This window comes from Thunnus maccoyii, chromosome 17 (genome assembly GCF_910596095.1).
Source record: "Thunnus maccoyii chromosome 17, fThuMac1.1, whole genome shotgun sequence".
NCBI classification, from domain to species: domain Eukaryota; kingdom Metazoa; phylum Chordata; class Actinopteri; order Scombriformes; family Scombridae; genus Thunnus; species Thunnus maccoyii.
This window is the reverse complement of record NC_056549.1, coordinates 24,958,613-24,986,129: the sequence shown is the minus strand read 5'-3', so window position 1 is coordinate 24,986,129 and position 27,517 is coordinate 24,958,613. Positions and strand designations below refer to the sequence as shown.

At 40.5% G+C, this 27,517-nt stretch overlaps 1 protein-coding gene across 3 annotated transcripts in view; it reads left to right on the top strand.

Annotated features, from left to right (window-relative positions):
* enah (ENAH actin regulator) overlaps nt 1–27,517 on the top strand; it is a 130,752-nt gene that overhangs the window by 59,854 nt on the left and 43,381 nt on the right. For all 3 annotated transcript variants that reach the window (XM_042390460.1, XM_042390462.1, XM_042390461.1), the window contains exons 2-3: nt 3,677–3,842; nt 7,775–7,952. In XM_042390460.1, coding sequence (XP_042246394.1) covers nt 3,677–3,842; nt 7,775–7,952 — 344 coding nt within the window. The remainder of the gene's footprint in view (nt 1–3,676; nt 3,843–7,774; nt 7,953–27,517) is intronic.

Here is a 27,517-nt window from a genome sequence, read left to right as displayed (position 1 = left end):
AAAAGAATCTGCCTACCAGCACCTCTAAAACTCCTGGAAGTCACTACACCCGGTCAAGAAACTGACAAATAGCCGTTTTTACATGATTTACACACTTTTTATATGTTTTTTTTACGCTTCTGTTTTTGTTCCATAACATGTTATTTAGTGGGTTTTATGGGGGGATTGATTTGTCTTTGGAAAGAACCAGTCTAGCTGTCTCTCTATTTCCAGTCTTAATGCTAAGCTAGGCTAACCATACAGACATGAAAGTGGTATCAATCTTCTCATCCAGCTCTCACCAAGAATGTGAATAAGTATATTTCCAAAAATGTCAAACCATTCCTTTAAGCCAAATCCATATTTGCTCCAGACTTTCACATGTGAGGATTTGCTGCTTTAATGATTATTTATAGAATATTTGGGGTTTTTTGAGGTGTTGGTTGGACAAATCAAGCAATGAGAAGATGTCACCTTGGACTCTTTGAGGGGCATTTTTGCCTACTTTCTGACATTTTATAGACTTTTAATTGATTGAATCGATCAAAAACATTAAGTTGAAGTGAACTAGTTGAAGCCCTAGCTTACAGCTCATTATAGTGGAAGCTTTCTACCTCTAGACTGTAGTTTTTGACAGTGGACAGGGAAATATGCGCAACTGTCAAACAGCAGAAACCATAGCAACAACATCAAATAACCCATTACATCTTCACATGAGTCCACCAGAAGAGTTTGACAAAACAAGCACAAGAACCACACTGCTGCACTACTCACACTGACTACAGCTGACACATCAAAGCCTCGGCGCAGTATTGCAGTTTTTTTTTTTTTTCAAACCGAGTGGTTTCTTCAGAGTGGTCGTGCTGTGCGCTTGATGGATTTACTTGTTTACCAAAATTACACTGGATCTGAATCTGCAGACCAGCCGGAAAAATCAGGGAAGTGAAGCTCTCGCCTCAACAACCACCAAAACTCATTTCACTATTTTCAGAAACGCTGTGTTCTTTTTTCATAAATATCAGCAGCCATGGAACTTATTGATATGTATACTGTACGTATAGTGCACAAATGTATGTGAGTTTACCCTCCACTACATGACTGCATATAACCACTCCTCCTCTGAGCCTGTTGAAAATAAATGGATCTTAGTCATTTTTCCTGTTTTAATGAAGATGTAAAGTTTAATAATTTGCCTGTAGAATATGTTAAAATCCGCAGCCAGAGCAGCAAGTCATGAATTAATTATCCTGACTTCAATTTCCTTCTGAGGCTGTGGTTCAGGAGGTAGAGGGGGGTCGTCCGTGGTTCAGTCCCCGGCTCTCTGGGCAAAATACTGAACCCCAAATTGCTCCTGATGGCTGTGACATCAGTGCGGGAATGTGTGTGTGTGTGAAAGGGTGAATGTAGGAATGTAATGTAAAGTGCTTTGAGTGGTTGATAAGACTAGAAAGTGCTGTATAAAAGCATCCATTTATAATCTACCGTCGTCCTCTTCGGTTTGTTTCTACTCACACATGCAGCCAGTTAGTTAGACGCTGTAAACCGAGGTGTTAACTCTTGATGCAGGCTCTAAGACATTTGTGATTTTAAAAAAAACAAAAACAAAACAAAACCGGAGATCGGATAGTAATGTAAGTTCACCAGCTGCCGTATAGTGTTAACACTGTTAGGCTTCTGTTGACATAATGGAGCACATTAGCAGAGATGTTAAAGTGTGTGTGTGTGTGAGAGAGAGAGAGCTATGTGTGGAGTTGTGCATATGGGTACATGCTGTTTGTGTGTTTGTGTGTGTGTACCGGAGAGTGCACACTTGTGAGTACACACAGAGGATAAATGTTTCAGAGATTTTGTTATTTTACAGCAAGTCATTTCAAACGTGGAGTGTTAAGTAGCTCTGGCACGTGCAGCAGACTGTTTCCACACAGTTGTGCTTGTTACTGAGGACCCTCCTCCATTTTCATGTAGTTTCAACTTTTAAAATCACAAAGCGTGCGTCTCAGTGGAATCTATCTTTCCTCCCCTCATCGCTTCCTTCCTCTGACTCTTTTCACTTGTTTTTCACTCCTTTTTCTTCTCTCCAAGCCATTTTAGCCTGTCATTTTCTCCACTTTTTTACACTTCTCACGTCTCTCCTCCATCTCCATCTCCTCTCTGCTTGCGTTCGGGTTGTAAGTGTTGCGTCGGCACACAGAAATGTCTACCGCTGAAGTGCTCTCTTCTTCTCTGTTTCCCCCTCTTTGGTTCTCTGGTATTAGTAGCTGTAGTCATGTAATGAATAATTGACTCTTTCCCTCCCTGCAGTCTGTCACTTCCCTGCCCAGTGTTCACATAGGTGCACTCACACAAGAGATGCAACTAATTATTAAAACGGTCTCACTGTTTCCTAAACTCAAAGATTGATTGATTGATTTTATTTATGAATTATCAGACACAAAAAACAAAAATTCAAGAGATAACATGTTGTGAAAACACTTATTTCCAACATGGTCCCCAGACGTTAAAAGGCAAAGAAACCTAAAGAAGCACAAGACATTCATCATAAAAACCAAGCAATACAGTCAAGAAATCCAAAAACACGTCATCACCATTCAAGAAATAAAAAATAACTCCCACATTAAAAGACAAGGACAGCTAAAGTAACAATGTCATTGCAGCTGTCTAATTCCCAAGACTTGTCACCAAACTCATTATATAGTGACAAACACAAAATACAGCCAGCCATGAAGCAAATGTCACTATTTTTTTGGCCCAATATCTCAAATGAAATCCCTCTTTGTACTAGAATTATAGCGATGTCAGTGTGTAGACTGTGAAAAATGCCTGATGCAATGTCGCTTTGGTGCACCGAAGTTCCCTCAGGAACATGGAAGGATGTGTAGGGCTGTGGATTTATGAGGGTGAACTGCACTGGTTTTTTAGACGGGAAGTTGTTCAAACAGACTAATCACAGCCCTGATGACATTTGCTTGCAATCTAGGAAAGGCAATATATTTGTTAGTTAACACCAGAGCGCTGCGTTTGATTACCAATGTTATGTTATTTAACGTTTAACCATTTTACATGAGGCTGAGCTCACAGCACAAACAAATAGAGTAACAATGCAGTTACATTAACAAAAACCAAATATCACAGTTTTACTTGTGTTGTTTCCTCTAGTGAAAGAAGAAAGCCACCATGGTTTCCAGATGAATGGCCGTTTGACATTAATAGTGCCATTAAAATGAAGGAAAAAAAAGACTGTGTTGGTCTGGTGGTGGCCTGTGCAGTTTCAGGGGACACACTGATATATATTGTAGTAGAAGATTAATTGGTATTCATTTTGCAACGGGTCTTTTTGTGTAGCAGGGTCATACTGACCGGAGGAAAGATGTTGATGTGTCTTTTTAATTACAGCAGTAGTTCTGCCAGAGCAGCCTGTACTCCCACTTGGCTTGAGTGCATACCTGTTGCGTCATCATTGCACCTATAATTACGGTTCAGAACATCCATTAGGATATTATGAATTTTATGTGTTAGGTTTGAAAAGTCTTCTTCCAAAAGGAAAACCCACAAAATAATAAAAAAAAAGCAGGAGGAAGCACATGATGTGGGATCAGTAAAGCAAGCAGTGCATGTTTGACCGTCCAGTCAGATTGTTTGGCTGAAGCTACTAGATGTAAAATGACATTTTCTGTATTTGTGTCTCCTCTCCCTGCAGTGAACAGAGTATCTGCCAGGCGCGAGCCGCTGTCATGGTGTACGACGATGCCAATAAGAAGTGGGTCCCAGCCGGCGGCTCCACGGGCTTCAGCAGAGTCCACATCTACCACCACACAGGCAACAACGCTTTCCGCGTAGTGGGGCGCAAGATCCAAGATCATCAGGTCAGTGGATGAGAGGGGGCTGGGGGGGGGGTTTCTAGAGACTAGGGGTGAAACGGTACGAGCTGTTCGGTTCACTATGCTCGGTTTGGTACGTGACTTCCTCAGTATGTATTTTTTTTCCTTGTAACCACCTCAGCCAACATCAGGTCAAAATTTAATGAAGGTACAGTAAACATTTATACTTAGTAAGCATCAGCATGTTAGCATTGTCATTGTTAGCACGTTGTCATGCAAACATTAGCATTTTACTCAAAGTGCTGCCATGCCTTGATACAGCCTCATAGAGCTGCTAGCATGGCTGTTGACTCCTCCTCCTGTTTTTCAATTATAGTTCTTAACCAGTAATAATTGAAAAACACAACATTAGGATTTTTCATCTGTAAATTGTTCTTCAGTTTTGTACATATAAGTGAATATATGTGTAATTTGTCTGGTCAAATAATATATCACTTGACACGTCTAATACCTAAACAACAATTGACAGACCTGAAAAGCTTTAAGTTTAAGTTATGACTGACAACATGTTAAGTAGCTGGGAAGCACTCTGGAGTCCTAACATTGAACCATCTGAATATGTGTGATATAAAATACGGTAATTAAAAAGTCCACAAGACCCATTCAAGTTACCTCCATGTAGCAGACTGAACCCAGAACATGTGGAACATGGAGCACGTACAGTGTGAGGAGTTAGGGAGAAATAGTGTTGCACTCCAAACAAAGAGAGGTCTTCTAAGTTTATTAAAACTATTGGATATGAAAGGAGGATGGCAAAGCATACTGTTTCCAAATATGGTATATCAAAATATTCAGTTTCATGTATCCAGTGATGTCAACATATGACTACATGGTCAGAGAATCCTGTGGTGAGCACATGCAATGACTACACCACGTGATACCAGCTATTCAGCACCGTTCTACAAATATGCATCAGATATTACAGATTGTCAAAGCCCTGCAAATAATTCATGTTAACATGCAAACTTGTTCAATCTAATTTACAACTTCCTACAGTTTAAAGTTGTCAGCAGCATCTAAGGATAAAATGAAAGAGCCAGAGCCAAAAAGAATAAGAAATTTTCTGTATTTGCCCCGTACTCTTTTTCAGTCACTTGCAGGAGTTTTGAGAGAAATTAGTGTATTTTCTTGCCATCTGCTTGTTAAAGTACACACACAGTGTTTCTCTTACATTCAGCACTGGTACGTTTTGGAAAGGGAACTAACATGGAAATAAAAACTGGTAGAAGTGAGGTTACACACCAACATTCTTCAAAATCATACAGAAACAAACACTTACACACATAACTTGACCTTCCACTGAACCTTTTTCCTTGAGTCTTGAACTGTTTTCTTCTCGACTCCCCAGCTCCTGTAAATCTTGCCAATGTCAGCACATCCCACCGACTGCTAAGCTCTTATTCCCAGGAACACAAAAACAGCATACAGCAAAGCACGCCATACACACAGGAGCTTGTATATGAACACGTGCACATGTACACAGCAAAATGCTGGAAGATGCAGGAAGAAGAGGCAGGAAGTAGCTGAGATGAGCTTGCGTGGCTCACAGGGTGAAGGCAAGTATAATCCTCTATTTATGTAGGAACATCTCAAGCAGGACTTACACACACTGTGTGTGTTCACAAGTGTATCAATACAAGAACTTAACCCAAAATAAAGCAAGCAGCTGTTGGAAGAAAAAGGATAATGAGTAGATGGGAGACCACCTGAGGACACAGACCGTGTGTGTGTGTGTGTGTGTGTGTGTGTGTGTGTGTGTGTGTGTGTGTGTGATGACAGCATGTGAGTGATTCCCTCCTGTGGGGCAGTACACACCGCCTCAGCAATCCCACAATTCTCTCTGTTTTATTGTCTGAGTTTTCCTGTGAGGCTGCAGGGAGGGAGAAGAATAAGTCATGATGTTTCTTTCTCCTCAGTGCTCCTCTCTCTTAGTTTACTTCATTCTTAACTCCTCTGTCTTACCATAAATTCTCAAATAAAAGTTGATTTTTAATAACGGCCAAATAATAGCCAGCGGTGTGACTGCAACTCATAACCGCAACATCCCTGGTTCGATTCCAGCTTTTCATGTCCTACCATTCTCTCTTATGTTTCCTGTTTGTGTCTTCGTCGTCAATTTGTCCAGCAAAGGGGAAAATAATATTTGGAAAAAGGAAAAGAAAGAGATATAGACAGGAAACAAGTGGAAAGACAAAGGTCCCCGGGCCAGATAAATATGATAGAAACGATAAAATGGTGAAAAAATACCCCTCACTCTAATAAATGTCTGTTTTAAGTAAAGTTCTGACTCTTTCTGCTGTTGAGATAAAGACCCCGATCACTTTTTGAGAATTTGTGTCCTCCTTTTTCATAAAACCATGATATAGGACAAACAGAAATCACAAACACTGGAAGAAGTGTGATCTTTATAACCAATAATGGGATGGGGAGTCAGTGGCGGGACCGGCTGTGTTTATGTTAACATTTCACACTTACAGCTCCAGACTGATTGTTAGTTTGTGTTACTGCTTTCATAAGATACACATTCCCTCTATTTGTTTTATTCGCTGCCATCTACAATAAGCATCTCGAGTTACACCATCGCAATTCCTTCTCACATTTAACGGCTGTTTGTTTTATTACCCAGTCCATCAACAATAAAAGAGCGCTTATGTGAATCATTTCCCGCCTGCCAGAGAGACATTATGATAATCACAGAAATTGACACTAGATTATTCCTCGCCAGGTTAAAATAAATTTCGCCCGTACTAGTGCTAGACTTTGTTTTCCATAAACTAGCGGATTGGTTACAGGTTTTAACGCTAGTAGAGCTGTTTATTAGCCAAAGCGATATTGTGCCTTCAGGAGAAAATATGACCTGTTTGAAGGCTTGTCTCAGTGCAGTTTAATCCCTCAGTTTCACCATGACGTTTCTGAAATCTTGACCAACCCAGTAAGATAAGCTTTCCCCCTGTTGGGGAATGTTTTGAATTCAGTCTCTTATTGGTTTGGACATGAGATGACACAGTGATTATGAGATTAAACCGCATTACACATCTTCTCAGGGTATTTCGGCTATATCAGATGAACACTGACAAAATCGTATGTGTGTGTTGTACATCATCCCCACATTTCACGGTGCCAACTCCCCCCCTCCCCCACTGATTATGACACAAATTAAGATCCTTCAATTAAAAACCACTTTTCATATTCTGTGTACGGATGATGGCAAGTCTGCTCTTGTCACAGTCCATCAGGTTCTGGGGTTCCTGCTTTGAGACCCACTTCTGTCTCAATAATTCACACAGGAGTAGCTTGAGGCGTTTCTGCTTGGCTGTGTGCCCAGAACAGTAAAAAATCCCTGATGTTAGCATTGAAAGCACCTTAAACGCAGAGTGAGTGGATTGTAAAGACACTTTACAACCAGGTAAAAATGACCTTTTACCACCTAACAAGCTCCGGTGTCCCATTGTTTTCAGGTTGTGTTTAATTAGACTGGAGGGTTTTTTTTGGCGGAATAAGATAAAGTAGTATGTGAGATTGTCTGAATCATCTTTTGTGATCTTGGCAACTCCTGAGCTCCAGTTTTCCGAGTTAGTGTCGTGACTGAGAGTCTATGTGATGGATAGACCACATGAGACCACAATACTTTTGCTTCTTGTTTTTATGTCTGTATTTGTGTTGCTAAGCCATAAATCTCAGGTCAGCCTGGCAACATGCTGTCACATACACTTTTCCAAACCTGTTTCAGAGCGCTATTTTCTGTCAGTTTAAACTCCCAGCTGTTCAGAAACACAGCTATAAAGGACTTGACAGCTGAGTGTACCGAGGTGTATTATGAACACTTCCTGATTGGCTGCAGTTGCTAGTTATCTCAACAATCACAATCACGTTTCCTTTTTTTCTCCCTCTTTTCTCTTGGTCATGGGCGTCTCCAGGTGGTGATAAACTGTGCCATTCCCAAGGGGCTGAAGTACAACCAGGCCACGCAGACCTTCCATCAGTGGCGTGATGCCCGACAGGTCTACGGCCTAAACTTTGGCAGCAAGGAGGACGCCAATGTATTTGCCAGTGCCATGATGCATGCCCTGGAGGTGCTCAACTCCCAGGACGCAGGTACACTGCTGTGTGCTGTATGTGCTGTTCCACAACCATGTAATACATTGTTTTCTGTCTGTCTCTTCATGGAGTAAACCCGTGGCTTCCAACCAAGGCAATGTCGACTTGTGATCTCTCGTCATAGGTTGAGACAGCTAGTCAAACCAGTCTTTCCGTGGAAAAAATTGCTCATTACATGATTCATTTCTTCATGCAGCATTAGAATTGGATTTCCTTGATAGGGAAGGAATATCGATTAAGGGTCTTGTACCAATTTTAATGTCAGTTGGAAGCAGTTCAAGCTCAAGTGGTCTGGAGAAAATCCTGCCAGTTGTACTCAATCTGCCTTTTTTTCTTAATACCAAGACATGACATAAAGTGTACACATGTAGTTTTTTAAAAGTATTTTTAGGCATATTAAGTATTTATCAGACAGTATAGAGTAGTGAGCTGGAGAACTGGAAATGTCCAGAGCCAGTCTTGAACCAGGGAGAGTGCAGTTACATCAGCATCAAACCTATAGTTGATTTGTTCTGGTGGTCCAAATAAGTGGATTAGTTGGTAAATTTGTAGCATCTCCCCCTCAGTTCTGTTTCTTTTCGCATAGAAAAAAATGAAAAGCTACATGAGTGCTATTGATTTCACTAATCACTTTCCAGCATGCAAAGTGCACAGGACGCTCTCAATGGTGCAAGAGTAGAATTCCTCAGTATTTGAGAGGATACCCGGAATTTCCTCAAGCGTCTGAAGTGAAATACTCTCTGCCTTGCCTCGCTCACCACTGAGTCAGTATGCAGCACCCAGGTCAGGCACCCTGTGATGTGGACACCAAGGTACTTGAAGCTGTTCACCCTCTCCACCGAGGACCCGTTGCTATTAAGGGGGGCATTGTTCCTTCCCTGCTTCTTCCCAAAGTCCGCTCTCAGCTCCTTAGTCTTGCTGATGTTCAGGAGTAGGTTGGTGTCCTTACACCAGCGGGTCAGGTCCTCTACTTCCTTCAGGTAGGCCTTTTCATTGTTATCTGTGATCAGGCCCACCACAGCTGTGTCGTCAGCAAAGTTGATGATGGTGTTGGAGTCGAAAATGGCTATACAGTTGTGTGTGTACAGGGACTACAGCAGGGGGCTCAAAACGCAGCCCTGGGGTGTTCCGGTGTTAAGGATGAGCAGGGTACAAGAGGTGTGTCCAGACTGTGGGGTCTGCCTGTTAGGAAGTTAAGGATACACATGCGGTGTTTAATCCCATGTTCTTGAGCTTTGTGACGAGCCTGGAGGGAACTATGGTGTTAAACACTGAGCTGTAGTCAATGAACAGCAATCTCATATGGTTCCCCTTCTTGTCCAGGTGAGATAGGGTGATGTGGAGGATGTGTGCTATGGCGTCTTCCATCGATTGGTTGAGACGATAAGCAAACTGTAATGGGTCCAGTGTGCTGGGTAGTGAGGAGCAGATGTAATCATTTACCAGCTGTTCAAAGCACTTCATCACTTGTTTCTTAGGCACAGGAATGATGGTGGACTTCTTGAAGCACATGGGTATGACAGACTGAGCCAGGGACAGGTTGAATATCATAGTGAACACCCTGAAGACCATTTTGATTATCCTGTTGGCATATTATCTAGAATATCCAACTCTCCTAACAGAGCAGCAGATGAGCTTATAACAGAGAGGTTGTAGCAACAGAACACAAAGCTTTTACACCAAAGGTTTAACGTATTTACATGTATCTGTAATTGAGCATTAAACAGAAAGTGTGGCTGCAGTTTGAAGTAGTCAGCCCCAGAACCTAGTGTCAGTAAACTTCACAGCAGGGGGGGAAACACAGGGGGAGCTGAGATTAATTTATGGGTATGAAATATTCCCCACAGGGTTGAGAAGCCTACTTAAAAAAATGGAGGATAATTAAAGACACATGTCAACAATAAAAATGTTTTTAAGTGAGCTACATTACCAGAAACAATGATTAGACTGAAACGTCTTAATTCATCACAGACCGCTCACCAGAAAGAAAGAGAGGCTGCAGTTTCCACTCACATCTCGACAGCCTGGACTTTCCTTAATCAAAACTTCCATTTAGAGTTGACAGTCTGAAAGCTCGGGAGGCAGTTAATGATAGACGGCTCCTGGTCACAGCGTCCGTTAATGGGATGATATATTTTTAGCATCATTGAGAATAATTGGTGCTCACAGCCGCCAATTATAGATCATTTATAAAACCTGCAATTGACCGTATATCCAAGTATAAAAGGGAAGACCTCATGGCGAGAGGCTGCTGGTTCACATGTGGAGCATCAAGAGGACTGCAGTATTCACATCACACACACACACACACATGCACATTCACAGACCCTTATTTAATTTACCACAAATATTCCCTGGCTGTAACTTCAAGTGGTACACCACGACCTTGGTTTTCTGAAACATGCACTCATTATGTAGCTCTGTCCTCCGGCTGTGTATCTACATTTGCCCGCCTGCCGGAGAGGATGGAGAGGGGGCATTGTTACCCAGATCTTTTAGTGCATTTGTGCTCTGATTTGGAGTGAAGACTAATCTTCAGCTCTCAAGTTTGAGGCTCCTCTCTTTTCCCTCTTTTCATTTTTTAATCTAGCAAAGACAACGCAGAGGTTTTAATTGCAGCTGCCTTTTGTTTGTGCAATCCCAGCATTCAGATGCTGCCCCACATGACCTGCCATGCCCCACATACTCTCCCTCTCCCTCTCCCTCTCCCTCTCCCTCTCCTATTGTGCCCATCCCTTCCTCTCTCCCTAAACCAAGCCTCTCATCACACTCTAATCCCATCCACTAATTAACCTGATACTGATGTGCCTCATCATGCTAATGGTGCAAAGATGAGTGTGTGTGTGTGTGTGTGGTGTGTTTGTGTGTGAGAAGATGAGAGACAGAAAAGACTTGCGGAGAATCAGAGAGACAGAAGGAGAGACGAAAACATTCAAAGAGAGTTCAAGGGAACTTGTGCCAGCATCTTGTCATCCCAGATTTGACCACATAAAAGCAAAATGTAACTCTGGATAATTGTTTAGAATTGTGAGAGGCGTGCTTTGTTTTGCTTATAATGTGCACTGTCATCAAAACTAATTAGAACGAGACGGTAATGGGTTCCTCTCTTTTCCTGCACCCATTCTATTTACGACTAAAAACAAATCTAATTTTTAATGATAAAAAGGTGCAAAACTGTGTTTGATAAATGAATCAAGCATGCAGCTGCATTTAAAGCTCCAAGTGCAGTCTATTATGTATTCATAATACATTATGAATATATTTTAAATATGTAATTAACATGCATCTGTAGCAGGGTTTAAACCACATGCATCACAAATAAACATTTCAAGTAACTCTCTCTCTCTCTCTCTCTCTGTGCTGATGTTCCTCTCTCCTGCTAGCTAGCTACAGTATGTTCCCCAAACACATACTCACTTTGAACAATTAGCTTCAGCTATAATCAATATTTTTATATAAACAATAGATCACATGACTACTTGTATGTGAAAGGTGTCACTTGTAGTGATGAATCCACCGAGAGTTACCACCAACTCTGCAGTTCCTCCTTTTTAGTGTCTTTCAGCTCATTGTTTTTGTTTTCCTCCCTGCAACGTTTTTGTTTTGGTTCACTCTCACAGCTCTCATAGTGTTATTTTCAGCAAAAAAAGCTTTAAAACCTCACTGTATACTACCTGCTCAGCACCAAACAGCAGACAGCACAGTTAGCGACCAGCTGGTAAACATAGCGGAATATTTAGCACCTAATAGCCGGATATTTCCATCACGTTGGTGGAGAACACAAACAGAGCTAAAATCAGAGTGAATATTAGACTTACAGTCTTCAGGTGGACAGAAAAACATATCCAAATAATCCTGAATTTGCTCTGTATCTGTTTGATGTGTAAATACCTGCTGTGCACTAATGCTCACCATATCAACTTAAAAGGTGATTGATGGGGTTGTGTTTACAGCTTGTTTCAGCTGCCCCCAAGTGGCAACAAAATCATTTGTTGCAGCTTTGAATCTTAAAATCTTTACATCATATGTATATCTTTTTTGCTAATTTAAGAGGGCAAAGACATCCACCCATATACTGGAGAGTTACTGAATATACCAAATTGAAATGAATGAATTATTTTCAGAACAAATCCACATTACCTGGTGTACAAGTAAGTAAAAAGATTGATCTGAATAAATGTAAAATCACTGCTGAATTAAATTGTATCGAATCACAGTGTATCATTAAGAAAATTTCTTTATATATTTTGTATTAGATTGTAGAATGTGCATGCCAGGGAGAGATACACAGCCCTACTCTGGAGTATTGGTTAGTCAGGGACTATCCTTGGAAGTCTTACTGATGAACAGCACAGCCGGACTTCAGCCTCAGGCACTTTCTTTCGCTCCCATTATTTTCTCTTTTCATTTTCTCCTTCCATGCTCCCTCATCTCTTCTCCCTCCCTTCTTTCCTCTCCAACACTTCCATTTTTTACCTCACTTGATATCCCCCCCATCTTCCTCTCTCTGTCACTTTCTAATTCTTCTCACACACACACACACACACACACACACTGCCTTCCTCCCCTCCCTCCTTCCTCGTGGCCTTCCCCTCGCTCCCTCTCTCAGCGGTGCAGCGAGATGCATACAGAAGCCGGAGGAAGGCGACAGCGTTTCCCCTTTCACCCCACTGTTTTGCTTCTGTATTTCTGTCCTGACAGCTGCTCTCGGTGCACCTGCTCCAGTCGCAGGCATCTGTGGACCTGACAATCCTCCCGATACACAGGCTTCACTCTCCATCACTCACTCAGTGAGTGTTAAAATCCCACCACATGACAGAACGTCGGAGTCACATAACTCATTCTAGACCTCCATTGATTGTTTTCATGTCTTAGTTGTGATGTGGCCTTTTGGGCTCAATGCCAACATCTTCGCCATGTTAAATGTATGTGTTTGACAAAAGGAACATCAGGAAGCAAAACATGGAGCTGCCGTCTGTCTGACATGTTTTGTGGTTCTCTCAGTAGCGCATGGTCATAAAGAGCTGATTTACAGTGTGTCCTTCTATCTAAGCTTTTATCTTAAGTTGTTTATAGTACCTTATCCAGACAGTGTTCACGCTCTGCAGCCTAGCTCAATAATCAATGGAGACATAAATCATAAGATAGTATACCACGGTCAGCCCTGCCTCTGAAGACAGTTAAATGGATGAGGATTAACTGTTGGATGAGTACAGTGATGGCGTCCACTCACTGAGCATCATTTCTGCAGCTGCTTTGACATTTACACTGGTCCTCAGTAGGACGTGTAGGTTTGATTTAGATTGTGTTGGAGGGCTGTTCAAGGTCCACTTTGGATCTCTTAGGATATTTTAAAATCTTTAGTTTGTTTGCTCTGGTCAGTGGATGAGTTGCATTTTCTTCTTGGTTCAGTTTCTTTTCATGCATAAAAATAAATAAATAAAGTGAACCGAAATGTATCACTAAAAGCCACGTGAGGACCTTCTCTCCTCCTCATTGGTCAGATGTGTCTGGGGCGGGAGTGAGAACGTAAACACAGGAAGAATCCATCCAGTATTCACTTAAAAAAAAAGAAATGAATGAATCACCTCTACAAAAGAAAAAATATTAACATTCCCCCCAAAACAAACCGTAAGCAAACACATCACAGGATGGTGTTTAATTAAGAGCAACTTTCTCTCCTCCTCCACTCCTGTGAAGAGCAAATGTCTCTACAGTAGCAGATTTAGTTTTAATGCTTCATGATTCATATAGCCCTACGCTCCGTGCTGCAGTGGACCGCTGTCACCGGCTGTGAGAATCATGTGTACAGTAAACGTGTGTATGTGAGGTTAGAGGGCTCAGCTGTCATTTTTGCTGTGTTTGAAGACGGTGCACAGAAGCTGCATAGGGCAGAATAAATATGCTCTCATACAGTTGTGTGTATATACACCACTGATAAAGCAAGTTACAGCTAAGTGTTGCTAGCTTAGCCTGAGACTTGCTCATACAGTAGCGCTTCAACACCACACGGAAACCAACTCACCACCTTTACCCTCAGCGACCTATTTCCTTCACTCTGATCTGCCTCCACAATGTTGAACCCAGCAAAGAAATGCTACAAAAGCATGAATAAAAGGGAACACTTGTGATAGGTCATCTCGCAGATAAAACTGATTTCTCGCTCTGGTAAATGCCTCATTTAATCTGGAATCGCAGCTGCTTTGATATTCGACTTTGATGTTCAGTTGTGACGGGAACAGTCAAAGAAGCGCTTCTTCATAATTTCAGCTATTGGAGGAGGAAAAAAATGGGGAAAAATAGGAAAATGTGCAAGTGGGCATTTTCTATTGTATGTTTTCTTTGTTTGGTTGACACAGAAAAGCAGTTTAACATCGCTGCACCTTTTAGAATGATTTTACTTTACTTTGTACTTTATCAGAGATATAAAGGAATGTGTGAGGAAGCTATTGAACAAAGCACAGAATAGTTTCCACTTGAGGGAAGCCAAGTGAATGTGGTCCACTGCTGACACTTGGAAAGTGTCTCTGTGTGTGTGTGTGTGTGTGTGTGCCTCTTTATTACATGACACACATTCATGGCTTTTATGACTTTTAGGACGATGTGTGTGTATACATTATGTGTGTGTTTATTTCTTTCATCACCTGGTCTGACATCACTGAAAGCAGCCACGTCCTCACTTCATCGCTATGTGCCGAGTCAGAAGGAGAGCAGTCTCCTCTTCTGACTCTGTTAATGTGACGTAGTTTCAAAACTGTGATCTCACACATGGATGAATGAAGATCCAGTCACACACACACACACTGTGTTTTTCTATGTTACTGTTTTCTCCCTAAAAAGGCTAAAGTAGAGCAGGATGGAGGGCCAGGGGATCAGGAGAGGGAGGGATGGGTCACAGGCCGCCGGACGTCTGTCTGTGTTGTGGTCTGGCCAGTAATCCTCTCCCATCAGGTCACGGCAGAGAGGAGGAGGAGGAGGAGCAGGAGGAACAGAGGAGAAAAGAAAAGAGGTGAAGAACAGAAAGATGATCACATGTAGAAAGGTAGAATGAGGAGCAGAGGATGGAGAGGAAGTGTGTAAGGAAGTGTTTACCGTGTCCATCCACGTTCTCAGCAGCTTTTTTAAAACCCATAGCCGTGTCGAATAAAGGCTGAGAAAAACAACGCTGTCCTGGCCTGACCTGTGTGGTTGTGTCGGAGTGCCAGCAGTTTGCTGCTTATAAAAGCAGTTTGTGTTGAAAAGGCTGCAGGAGGAATGTGACCAGCAGCATGATTGCCTCATCTATCGGTAGGAATGGATGAAGTGCAGCACCCCTGCAGCTAATATAGCTGCTCTATGTCTGTGTGCCTTTTATTTCTTTATAGCAGAGACGGTGAACTTCACACTCCTGCAACTAGAAATGATTGATTAATCATGTGTTTTGTGATTGATAGATTTTTTTTACTGTCTAAAATGTCCAAAAAAATGTCTGTCACAGTTTCACATACCATAAGGTGATGTCTTCATATGCTTATTTTGTCAGACCAACAGTCTAAATCCTCACACTGGTGAAGCTGAAACCAGAGAATGTTCTGGCAGTTTTACTAGACGGATAACTGAAATTATTAATCTGTTACCTAAATTGTTGCTGATTAACTTGTCCTCTATCAACTAATCAATTAATCATGAGATTAAGTGTTTCAACACTACATGCCTATTTCTTACTGATCTCTTCTGAAGGCTGTAAGTGATCAGTATGATCAACGGTTTGTGCAACATCAGATCAAACTGAAGATTTAAAAGAAATATTAACCCGTGATACCTCAATTAATTACATTTTAAATACAATTTTTAAAAATGGTTGCTTGCATGAATGAAACATGTCACAGCATTTTACTGAAATTATAAACTGAGCTTTATGAAAACAGAGGTTTAAACCCATGTTTCAGTAGGTGAGCTGTGCTTTAGAGTGCTATTCAGAAGCACAGATATGTACTTGTTTTTGGCTAAAGAAATAAAGGCAACTTTAAATCAGGTTGGGTGAAAAAAATCGATTCACATAAGAATCTTGATTCTTATCTCCTACGATTCTGAATTGATTCACAAGTGTCAAAAATAGATGTTCTAAATGTTAGTTTATAGTGTGATGTTGACGGAACAAAAAAGGCAGAACTCAACAGTCTACAGTGCACACGCAAGAGTTATCTTGTAGTTCATCTTCACAAAGGCAGCATTTGCAAGCATTCTTTGATTTAATGATTAAATAATTTCCATTGCAAGACGAACAAGTATTATTGTGAACTTTCTTCACTGTCACTAGCAGAGCAGAGCAGCGATCAGCTGTAACAAACGAGACAGACTACAGCATTAAACAGATTAAACCAACTCTGAGGTGACGAAAATAACTCGGTGCTTAGTCTGTTTCACCTCAAACCCTGTGCCTGCTCAGTGTCTTGGGCAGAAATGTCTTTCCCCAGAGCTAACGATGCAGCAGAGAGGCTGCTCTCAGCTGCTGGACACATGATGTTACTAACACAGTAGAGCACTCTGCCTCCCAATTTAATTCATTCATTCATTAATGCAGTTAAGTTTTTAAAATAAAAAGGCTGTGGACAATCTTAATTGCCAGTTATGTTTCAGATTGTATTTCAGTGGACTAAGAACATCAGTGAATGGTTTGGCACACAGCATTCTACCTTTTCTATTCATTCAAGAAATCGGTTTTGAATTGAGAAACAATTCTGAATCAATTTGGACAACCAAGAATTGGAATTGAATTGTGAGATTCCCAGAGATTCACACCCCTACTTTAAATATGTCAATATGTTAAAAGATACCAGTATTCAACAATGAGTAGAAAGCTGTAATAGAGCCAGTGGTTGAAGAAATACTGAGATTCTTGACTTTAGTAAAAGTAGTAATATGACTACAACTATGTAAACATTGTGTCCTGCATTCAAAACTGTACTTTAAGTATAAAAAGTTAAAGTACTCATAATGCAGAAGAGCAGTTTTAAAATATGAATAATATACAAAAAATTACTAAAATATGAATAGTACAAAAAAAATTATATAAATTCTATATATTATATTATTGGATTATAATTATGGGTGAATACTTTATGTACTGTTGGGCAGTTTAATCTATAAAAATAATATTATTATTATTATTATTATTATTATTATTATTATTACATTCATATCATATTTATAGACAGATCATATGTTTTTGTATGTTAAATCTGAATCTGCTAGTACTGAATATTTCATTGAAGTCAAGCAGAAATATAAAGTAGTATAAAATTGAAATACTCAATTAAAGCACAAGCACTTGAAAATTGTACATAAGGACTGTACATCTAATAATTAATCATGGTCTGAAAGTCAAAAGGTCTTTGCCAGACAAGCAGAGTCTAATCGTCTGCTCTATTTGTCTGCCGGAGCCAGACTTGGCAGAATTTTGTCTCCACGGAGACTTGTGAAAAGTTGCTAACTGAAGATCATCATTTATTTTGAGTGTCTGTAGGGTCGTTGCCAACAGTACGCCATGTGGCGCTCGATCTTGTAAAACCTTTGCGGGGAGAAGGAGGGGTGGAAACCTGAGAGAGAGCTGGAGGTCCAGAGAGGTAGAGAGACACATAGAGAGACTCTGCATCCCATAGAAACAGACTACGTGAGCCGGACGGAATGAGTTTGTTTTTGCAGGTCATGCGGGTGAGGGCAGGGTGTAAACATTTAGGGGTACAACACCCCTGCTGACAGAACACCACATCAGTCTGGCATGTGTTTGTGCTCTTCGGGATCGTGACAACGCGTGACCAGAATTGCATCAGTGCCCCCGCCCCCGCCGTTTGTCCGCCTGCCCCACTTTCCTTTTTCTTGGTGAACTCACGGTCTCTGGCATCACACCCCAGGTTGGCAAAGTGGCAGACTACACGCTGCAACACAGCTGGACAACTGCAGAGACTTCAGACGCTGGAAGAAGAAGAAATACTATTAAGAAAGAAAGGTTTGGATAGAAATAAGAGAGGCAAGAAGTGAATGAGAACAAGTGTTTAAGGAGAAGCAGGTAAGAGAGAAAAGGAAAGAATTTGCAACAGGACAGAGCAAGTGAATTAAGTGAAAGAGGAAAAGAAAGAAAAGAATAAAGGAAGGATAACTCAGAAAGGGAAGACAGAGGTCCTACTAGTAGCTTTGGTAAACAGAGAATCCTGAGGACCCCGTCACTGAGGTATCCACAGACATGCCTGCAGCAGCAAGAGTTCAACGATTCCCCCGGGATCAACAGAAGATCAGCCGCGCTCAAATCATCCTCAGGAGTGAGTAGGAATGACCTGACAGGACGGGAAGGTTGTGTGCCGCTTTGTTTTGCGTCTCAATATTCCAACATTGCACTGTATCTATTTCCTTAACAGCAAGTTTTATGTGTGTTTGTGTATCTGTTGTTGTAGATGATGCTTGACATTACATGAAAATACACAGGGTTCATGAAGATGTAGTTTTTAGTTTAGGTAACAAGGTGATGAAAAAGTTAATCAGTCGATTATTCGATCGACAGAAGATTGATTCACATTTTTGATGAGTTTTTTTTCCATGCGAGCATACCAAACATCACCAAATCCAGCCTCTAAATGTGAGGATTTGTTCCTTTTTGTGTTTTATCTGATGAATTTAGATGATGGAATGCAATATCTCTGGATTTGGGGCTTGTGGTTGGACAAAATAAGCTATTTCAAGATGACATATTTGGCATTTCTCACAATTTGTTAAAGACAAGGAATACAATATAATGTAAAAATGTGTATAACACATTTTTTTATTAATTATTAATTAATTATCATATTAATTGTTATTGAAAATAACCACACGCCTACTAATTAGTTAAAAGACTGTCTACAGATAAGCCTAAAGTGAGATGTTAGTGACTCCCAAATTACAAGAAAGATGTTTGTATGTTTGCTGAGCAGAATCTGCAGATAATCTATTCACTTTGAAGTTCTGGGTCGACTTTCAAGGAATTCAACAACTATGGCACCATGTTCTGTTTCCAACTGCAAAGATGAAGCATTTTGAGTTCACTTAGAGTCCTTCACCATAATAAACTGCAGAATTTTCAGTGGGAATACAGAACAACAAATCTTCAAAACCAGCTGAATGCAAGAGCCTAAAAAAACTGTTGGTGTATGAACATCTCTTAAAGTTTAGCTGTTTTGTGTAAAATAGCAACAAGCTTGTGTTACTTGTACCTTATACATCCCAGTCCACACAGTGAGGTATATGCATTTGACATTGTGAAAGAAAAAAGTGTGCATCAGTTAAGTGCTGAGTATCAGCCAGTACTCTTGAGTCCAGGTTTCACAGCTGCTTTCAGGAGAGAAAAGGTAGAATCAGTTCCTCTCTAGCTAGTGTCATGCAGACAAACTGAATATCACACATGAATACTGTATGTTCCACCGCTGCTTCCTTGTACAAGTAATTATGCAAGTGAAAAATCCATGAGTGTGTGTGCCAGTGTGTGTTTAAACGTTTAACCATTCTGTCCCAGAAGCCTCAGACACGTTTCAGCCGGAAGCGAGGCCTCTATGGGGGACCCCTCATTGGCTACCGAGCCATTCTGTAATTTCACTGGTTAAGCTGCGCTCTAGTTGTCATGTAGCAACAGTGTAGGATGGCTGGAGGGACGACTGACCGCAGTTGCCATGGTCTCCTGATCTTTGTGTTCGTCAGCTTTGTGTGTACATTTCTCAAGCAGGCCGTAAAAGCATTTGCTGCTTTTAAGAGTGCACAAAAGCAAAAATACCATAAACAAAAAATACGTCACTAATGGGGCGACTGGAGGGCTTCTGGAATTCTGAACAATAAAATCAAGCAAACAACAACAACAAGGGAAGCTACTAACAGAAAACAAACTTTTGAGGAAATCAGTTCATTCTTAACATTAGGAAGCATGCCACAGCTAAGTACTAGCTTGGTTCCTGCCCTCTAAATCGCCCCCATTCATCATCCTTTTTCAATAATTCCAATTCTTCTGGTGTGCTTACTGAGGGCCGGTTTCCCAGTTGGAAAAACTTATCAGTCAGAGCTGTGTAGGAAGGATTAACTTGGAATCTACATCGAAAGTGAGATATGTGGGACCTGTAAGGGCTGCTGAAGCATCCGGTCCATTTAATCCACACCGACTCCCAACTTGTTTTTCAGTCATCACTGCACCAGCTGTCCAAACTGAGAGCTCATAGCAACACTAAGGGCCTTGATCAATTGAGATTTGTGCGATATAAACAGCTGCCTATGGAGATTATGCAGAGTCAATATGGATAGTTCTATTTGATTTAATGGAAGAACATGTATTTGTGAGATGGACGAGTAATGTTTCAAAAAAATGGTTTCTGTGTGGAAGAAAAATACCACAAATGTTACAAAAATGCCAGCAAACTTAAGATGGACGGTTTCATATTCAGTCTAGAATATGGAAGGATACTTGCTAATGAGAAACATCCCTCAATACTGTGTTTTCTGCGTTTTAGGCCAAGTAGTAAGTGGTGACAAGATTGTTATCACCGCAAAAACACTTACCAAACCTCAAACCTCTTTAACCTTTCCAAAAACTCAAGAGGAAGTAAACAAAACACTTCAGTTTAAGAGCCAAGACAGAGCTATCATTTTGGCTAGCATCATCTTCTGGCTGATTCTTTGGCAAACCATTCATCACATATGCTAAAATCTCAAACTTATCATTGTTTTCCCACAAAGTAGTTGTGCTTTTTATCTGTCTGTGTGGAATGTACTGATTTCTTGTTCTAACCAAATTGGTATCATAAAACTGATGCTCCTAAATATCCTGCCATGAAATCATCAAGCCTGACCACATGATCCAGTAAAATACTTTTTGATTATCATGTTGTATTATATACCAAACAAATGCTTCCTCCACTCTTTCAAAGTATTTCCTGACACCTCCTTTAATGGAGCTCTTTAACAAAAAGACTTTATTGAGCAGTCAGAAATAGCTGGAAACAACCTCTCAAAGAGCAATTACCGAGCCATCTCATTTGCTACGTCATCTTTTGGAAAGATGTAAACAAAAACAACCGCAAGTTGTGTGTTAAGACAGTAGTTTCCTAAATTCGAATAGCAAATAACACCGCTAAAAATGCTACTATCGCAGACTTTGTAATTTTCTGCCCATAAAAGTCTGTCCAACTCATAAGACTCAAACCAAAACCAACATACCTACACTACATGCATGTCATGCCACTGGCCATAATTACACGTTTGTGGAGATCCGTAGAAGCCGGAGGCAGGCTTCAAGAATGCTCTGACAGATAAAATATCTAAATAAAATGTTCTTTTAGCTTTGATGATGATGAATTATATACTAGTAGCACGCTCCCTCCTCTCCATCCTCTCCATCTAAAATGATGTTGCTGCTGTCTCTTGTAATTTAGCGCTGACAAAATGAGCCTGGCACAATTTATTGAGCGTTCACTTGCAGTCGTGAATGATCAGAGACTCATTTCACTAGAGAAGCTGATGAGGCAGATTTGTGCACAGCTGCCTCCTCCTGTGCTTCTGTCCTCATTTCCTCCCCAGTTCATCTTCATCTTTTCTCTTTTTTTCATTGTTTGTATTAACGATTATGTGGAGAAAGCTACATCTGTCTGCAGTACTCCTCCTCTTTGTTGTTGTCTGGCTGCGTATCTCACACACTCTTCAAAAGGATTTTGTCTTTTTTTTTTTTTTTCTTACCATTAGCTTGGCCAGCTGATGATGAGTCATGCAGTAATATATAATTCATGGCAGTATTGGTTTTGTGTGTCTCAAAGATGCTTATGGGGGAAGTGGAGGTAGCAGCTAAACAGGAACATCCCAGACAGTCTTTTTGCTGCCTGTATCTCAGTGCGCCAACTCTAATTCACTGATGAATCTTCAGTGTACTGAAGGAAATACAATGCACCCTCACACACACACACACACACACAAAACAAATGCAAAGCCATCTTAAGGGATGGAGCAGTCTTAAGCTTCTTTCTTCGTTTTGCAAAAAAACAATCCTTGTTATTTAGTTTTTGAGTCACTGCAGCCTCTTGTTAATGAGGCCTTTGCATCTGAAAATGGCACATTTCGAGAAAAGAACTTTCCCTCAATGTATAACTCTAACTCTGGCCCGAGTGGTTGAAAAAAAATAAAAATAAAATGATGATAATCAACCTAAATCTAACCTAATAACCTAACATAAACCACACCAGTCAGCACAAACTCCTGCTGTACAGCCAAATATTGTTCAAGCTTGCAGAACTTAATCCCAACATTCTTGGAGAAACCAAATATGTCGGGCTGAAAAACAGAGAATGTGTATTAAATGATGTACAATGCATCTACAATATTTCCATTCGATTGAATGGTTCAGCCAAGGAATTTTCATATATATCATATTCTTCTATTCATACGTCACTTCTTAGAAATAAAGCAGCTAGAGAGAAAGCCAGCTGTCTTCTCTTTGGTCAGGCCGACCTCTCTTCATGGTCATTCTCATGAGAACCAGTGCTGGACTTTATCTAGGCGTTGCTCACATCTTTACATCAGTGTCCACTTTGTGTATCCCAAATGTCTCCTTAATTGATTGTCATTAAATCCTTTTGCTCAAGATGTCCAAGGTCTCCAGCTCCAAGATTTCCATCACGCATGGAGTCTTGGGTTTCACGTCATATAGCTTCAACAAACAGCTCGAACAACTAGATTGAAAATATTTGTGATGCTTGTCAGACAGAGTTGAATAAGTAAATATTTCCAATTCAAAGGGAAAACTGGATGTTACAGAGTGAATTGTCAGCACATTTTTAATCCACAAATTATCCATCAGAGCTCGCAGTAGGGATTATCAACAATTATTCTTATTGTCGATTAATATACTGAACACAATCAGTTATTTGATCTATGTGTCTTTGTCTCATCACAAGTCCCCAGAGCCCAAAGCGGTTTCTTCTTAGCAACTGTTCAAACCCCCAAGTTATTCAAATAATTGAGTTTACAATCATATAAAACAAAGAAAAACATGAGATCTTCACATTTTAGAGGCTGGAAGCAGCAAATTTGTGTTACATTTCCTTGATAAATGACACTAAAATCACAGTAATTCTTACTAGTTGCAGGTCAATTTTCTGTTTATCGACTAATCAGTTTATCAAATAATTATTTCAGGTCCAGTTCCCACTATAATGCAGTTTTCCATGCTTAAAGGATTGGCAGTGAAATGACAGTACAGGAGCTTTTGTTAACATTTTTCATAACTGACACTAAGTCTTGTCATATTGGAAGATTTAACTGTCTGATCCAAACCCAAACAGTCTTGGACTTCTAGGAATCTTTGAAAGGCTTCTATTAATATTTATTTGGTTTGGTCGAGATGCTTTTGACCCAGTTGTTGTTTGTCCCATGTCAACTCAAACCCCTCCCAACCCCTCATACCCCCGTGAACACCCCAGTGTTTACATTAACCCTTCAAGGCCGTCTAATAGGTCAGCCCACTTGTTGCCAGGCAGATCCTAAACTATAATAAGTGCATGTTTGCAGGTTATGTCACTGACATATTATCCGCCTCATCCGACACAGGGCAGTAGGTTGGAGTCAAATATCCAGCAGAGGTGTCGGTCTCCTACTGCCCTTCTAGACATCCTGACTCCTCCAAGCCCCAAAATAATCCACCAACATATAGGACACACTGGAAGAGTCAGAGATGGATGCACAAACAGACATAAATCTCTCTGTAATACCATCAAATTCCAGTGCCAATTAACATATTAATTAATGTACTTTGATCAAGACAGAGTTCCTGTGACAAGATAAATCCTGTGTGAATCTAACTCTTTGTACTTGAGGCTATAATTTCTCTCTTAATGTTACTTTTCAACTTTTTTAAGCTTGACCTCAAAAAAACTGCATTCAGGGAAAGAAATAAACTCAAATAATTTCATCACCCTGTGATACAAGAAATGTAGACGCTCCCTCATCATTTCATTAACTCATAAATTATTTAACAGTGTCCCCCAAGGCCTTAGTTCCTTAGAATCTGTGGATTTGAGAAAATATGATAAGGTATTTTCTCTGAAAATGAGTGGATTTCCCTAAAAGTACTTGACTTTTAATTCTTGTTAATCAGCACTGGAATTCATCAGTGTGCCTCAGGACGTTGGAGGTTTGCGTTGTCAGAGCAGCAGCTTTTAACAGAAATGACTTCACTTCTGTTCCTGAACTTTAAAGGGTGAGATCTGAGTGTAATCAAGGACATGACTTACCCCAAAACATTCATGAATCCCATTAAACATAATCTCGAAAGTCAAGTCAAGTCAAACCGTGTATGCACATACCAGCGCGCCCTGCAAGATTGTTTTAAAGTAATGAAGTCATGGAGAAGGTTAACAGAGGTAAGAGTGCAGACAAAGAGAACAGAGGTAGAGAGATAACAATTGATGGGGAGAGCTTGAAGCCAGATAGAGAGTTTAAAGTAGGTCTATGTGTGCCAGGTAGCTCATTTTCCTTAGCCATTTAATATAATGGTTATTGATGGACCTTAACTTTGCTCAGCAGGAATCAGGAGAAGGAGACAAAGCAGCAAATGAGCCATCAGGCAGGCACATTCTCAACTCTGTTAAAATTGCATTTGTATTTCTTGATTAATTCTCTTAATTACACTGTTGCTATTAAGTCACAAGTTTTTCTTGTATCTGGGGCTCTTAGATTTAAACTGATCTCATCTTGGCCCACAGCTGATTACTTGTTTTAGTTTTTTACATGATGAGGTTGATGAAAGCACAGATAAATCGTTTAATTCCAAAAAAGGTTCAGTAGTTTTATGATAAAGCAGAGGACTGTTGTTTTTAGCAAACGTCATAGTAAATAGTGTGTTTGGGACTATTTTCATCCACAGAATAATACATATCAAGGTTATCAGGCTTTAGATCGAATGTCCTTTTCCTCTCCTGCTTGTAGCCAATCACACGCAGCGGCTGTAGATGGTGTCATTTTTACCCGACAACAAGTGCGGGAGGTCATGACATCATGAGTTACATATGATATGTGGAAGCTAACACTGTAATCCAGCTATCAGAGCCTTTTGCTAGCCGGTCTAAATAAACCTGCATGTGAGAATTTACTTTCCAGCCAGGTCCAGCTTTGACAGAGTGTAGACAGTTGGAATTTCCTTTGCATTTTTCCAGAGGAGTCTCTCTGTGACCGCCGAGTGTATGTTACTGGATGCAATTCCCACCAGAGCCACATATGCTAAAAATGTACGCACTCATGATACCGTCAGACTCTTCGGCTCTAAGCGTCCACCAAAACAGAGTATGAGCTTCATATATTATTTATAACCCGTGTGTGTTTTTTAGTCTGTTCGTCTCCAACTGGATGATGGATGGACATGGTGTGTATAGGAATACACTCAACACAGCGCAGACACACACTCAGAGAAACACCTTGACCTCTTGGCAGGTGATAGCGTCAACTCCTCATATACACAAACATAGATGGATGGCAGCTCTGATGACAAGTTGTTTCTCTGCTGGTGGAATGGATGGGTGGGCAGGTAGCAGGAAGGAGAATGACCCCGTCCTTTAACCCTCCTTTCACACATTTCACTCACTCAATCGTTCCTCTGGTGTTTACTTCATCTTTTTCACCTCTCGTCACTTTTTTCTATTTTTTTCTCCTCTTGGTTTTGCATGATTCTTTCCCTTTGTTTGTCCTGTCTTCATCCACCTGCTCTCACACATAGATTATACAGACAGGTGGTGGTGTACTGGTAAATATAAGTACTTTAATTATTGATTAATCTGTCAGTTTATTTTCTTGGTTATTCAAACAACAGTTTTGTCTATAAAATGTGATAAAAGTGGAAAGAAATGCCACTGTTATTATTTACATAACAGTCCAAAACCCAGTTCATGATGATATAGGAGAGGCTGCAGCCAGTGAACATTTGGCATTTTGCTTTAAAAATGACTGAAATGATTCGTCCACTATCATTACCATATTTCTCTGTCAATCCAATCATCATTTCAGCTCTATACTCATAGATCTGTGACTGAAACCGGACTTTTTGAACCATGTTTAATCTTCTCACCACCTGTAGAACCATGCTCACACCCACACAGCCCATTGAAGTATTTTTTACACTTTTCTATTTTTGGTCTGAACTCACTCTTTCTCCAAGTCGTATCTGTCTAAGATAGTTTTGGTTTTATTTGTCCAGGTTTTGAGATGTCTGTCATTAATTTCTGACTCCACTTAAATACAATGGAGAATTATGGAATTTCAAATGTGGTGTTGAGTGTCCTCACACTGGATCTTAGATGTTCCCAAAAACTGTATTTGACTGAAAAAAGCAACATTACTGGATCTTTAACAGGCAACTGGCCAACATGACAGCTGCTGTAGCTCTTTTCCTCAAGAATATATTTGTCACAACAAATCATTTCAAACATATTTTTTCAGATTTTCAGGGACTGATAATAGATTATATCTTGGTTATGTATTGCGTCCTATCATGAATTGTATATACACAGTGACATCAGCATGATGTAACCCTGTCTATATATACCTCGCCTGTTGAAGTCGTGTCAAAACATTGCTATTTCCCCTGAAAGCCAGTGTGCAAACGCTCTTCTTCTCAACTTTATTGAACTTGTTGTTCTGCCTCTGGCCTAAACATGAGGTTGGATGTGCACACAATTACCTCTTTGTTATTTCATTTGTGGTTCTCACAGCATTGAAAATTGAAGAAACACTGTCCTGGTTACCCCTGGGACTCCCTGGATTATCCACACACCTTACTGCGAACTGTTTTCATAGGAACTGCTTTTGTAATGAACAGCAGACACTGCTTCTGGAAAAACAGTTTAAAATGCCACAAGAACCACGAAGCAAATTCCATTCTTCATCTTCATTGTATTGGAGTAGAGGTTAGTAATACAGGAAAAATGATCTTTGTAGTCTTTTTTTGTCGTTGGTTTGGAGGTGAAAGCTACATGGTTGGAAAATCTGCTTCGAGTGAACTGAGCCTTTACGTTTGATGCTTCTTCCTGTGAATAATTTATGTAAAAGACATTTATATGAAACGTCAAACTTTGGAGTTTTAGCTGCTTCACCCTCCGCTCCATCTATCTGGAACATGCTGGTAATGATATTGAGGGCAGCAACGGTGTGTCCTTCTCTGTATCCAGCGTATGAATAATAGATCGGATCCAGGAAGTAACAAACGGGCCGGCCAGCCCATCAGGTAGGGTCCTACCATATCCTGTACACAGCTCTCTCTATCTCTCTTTCTGTCTCTTTCTCTGCCTTCTATTCTAGTCAGGTTGTTTCCTCCTGATTCTTCATCTCTATCAGACTCTCATCCTCTCTCCTTCAGCCCTGTCTTAATCTCCAGCTCTCTCCCTCCCTCCCTCCCTCCCTCCTCCTCTTACTGTATATTCATCCCTCCCTCTCACTCTCCATCCCTCTCCCTCCTCTCCCTTTGTTTCCATCAATTATAATCTATTGAAGAAAGCAGCACAAAGAACAACCACGCCCGGCGTTACGGCGTCATC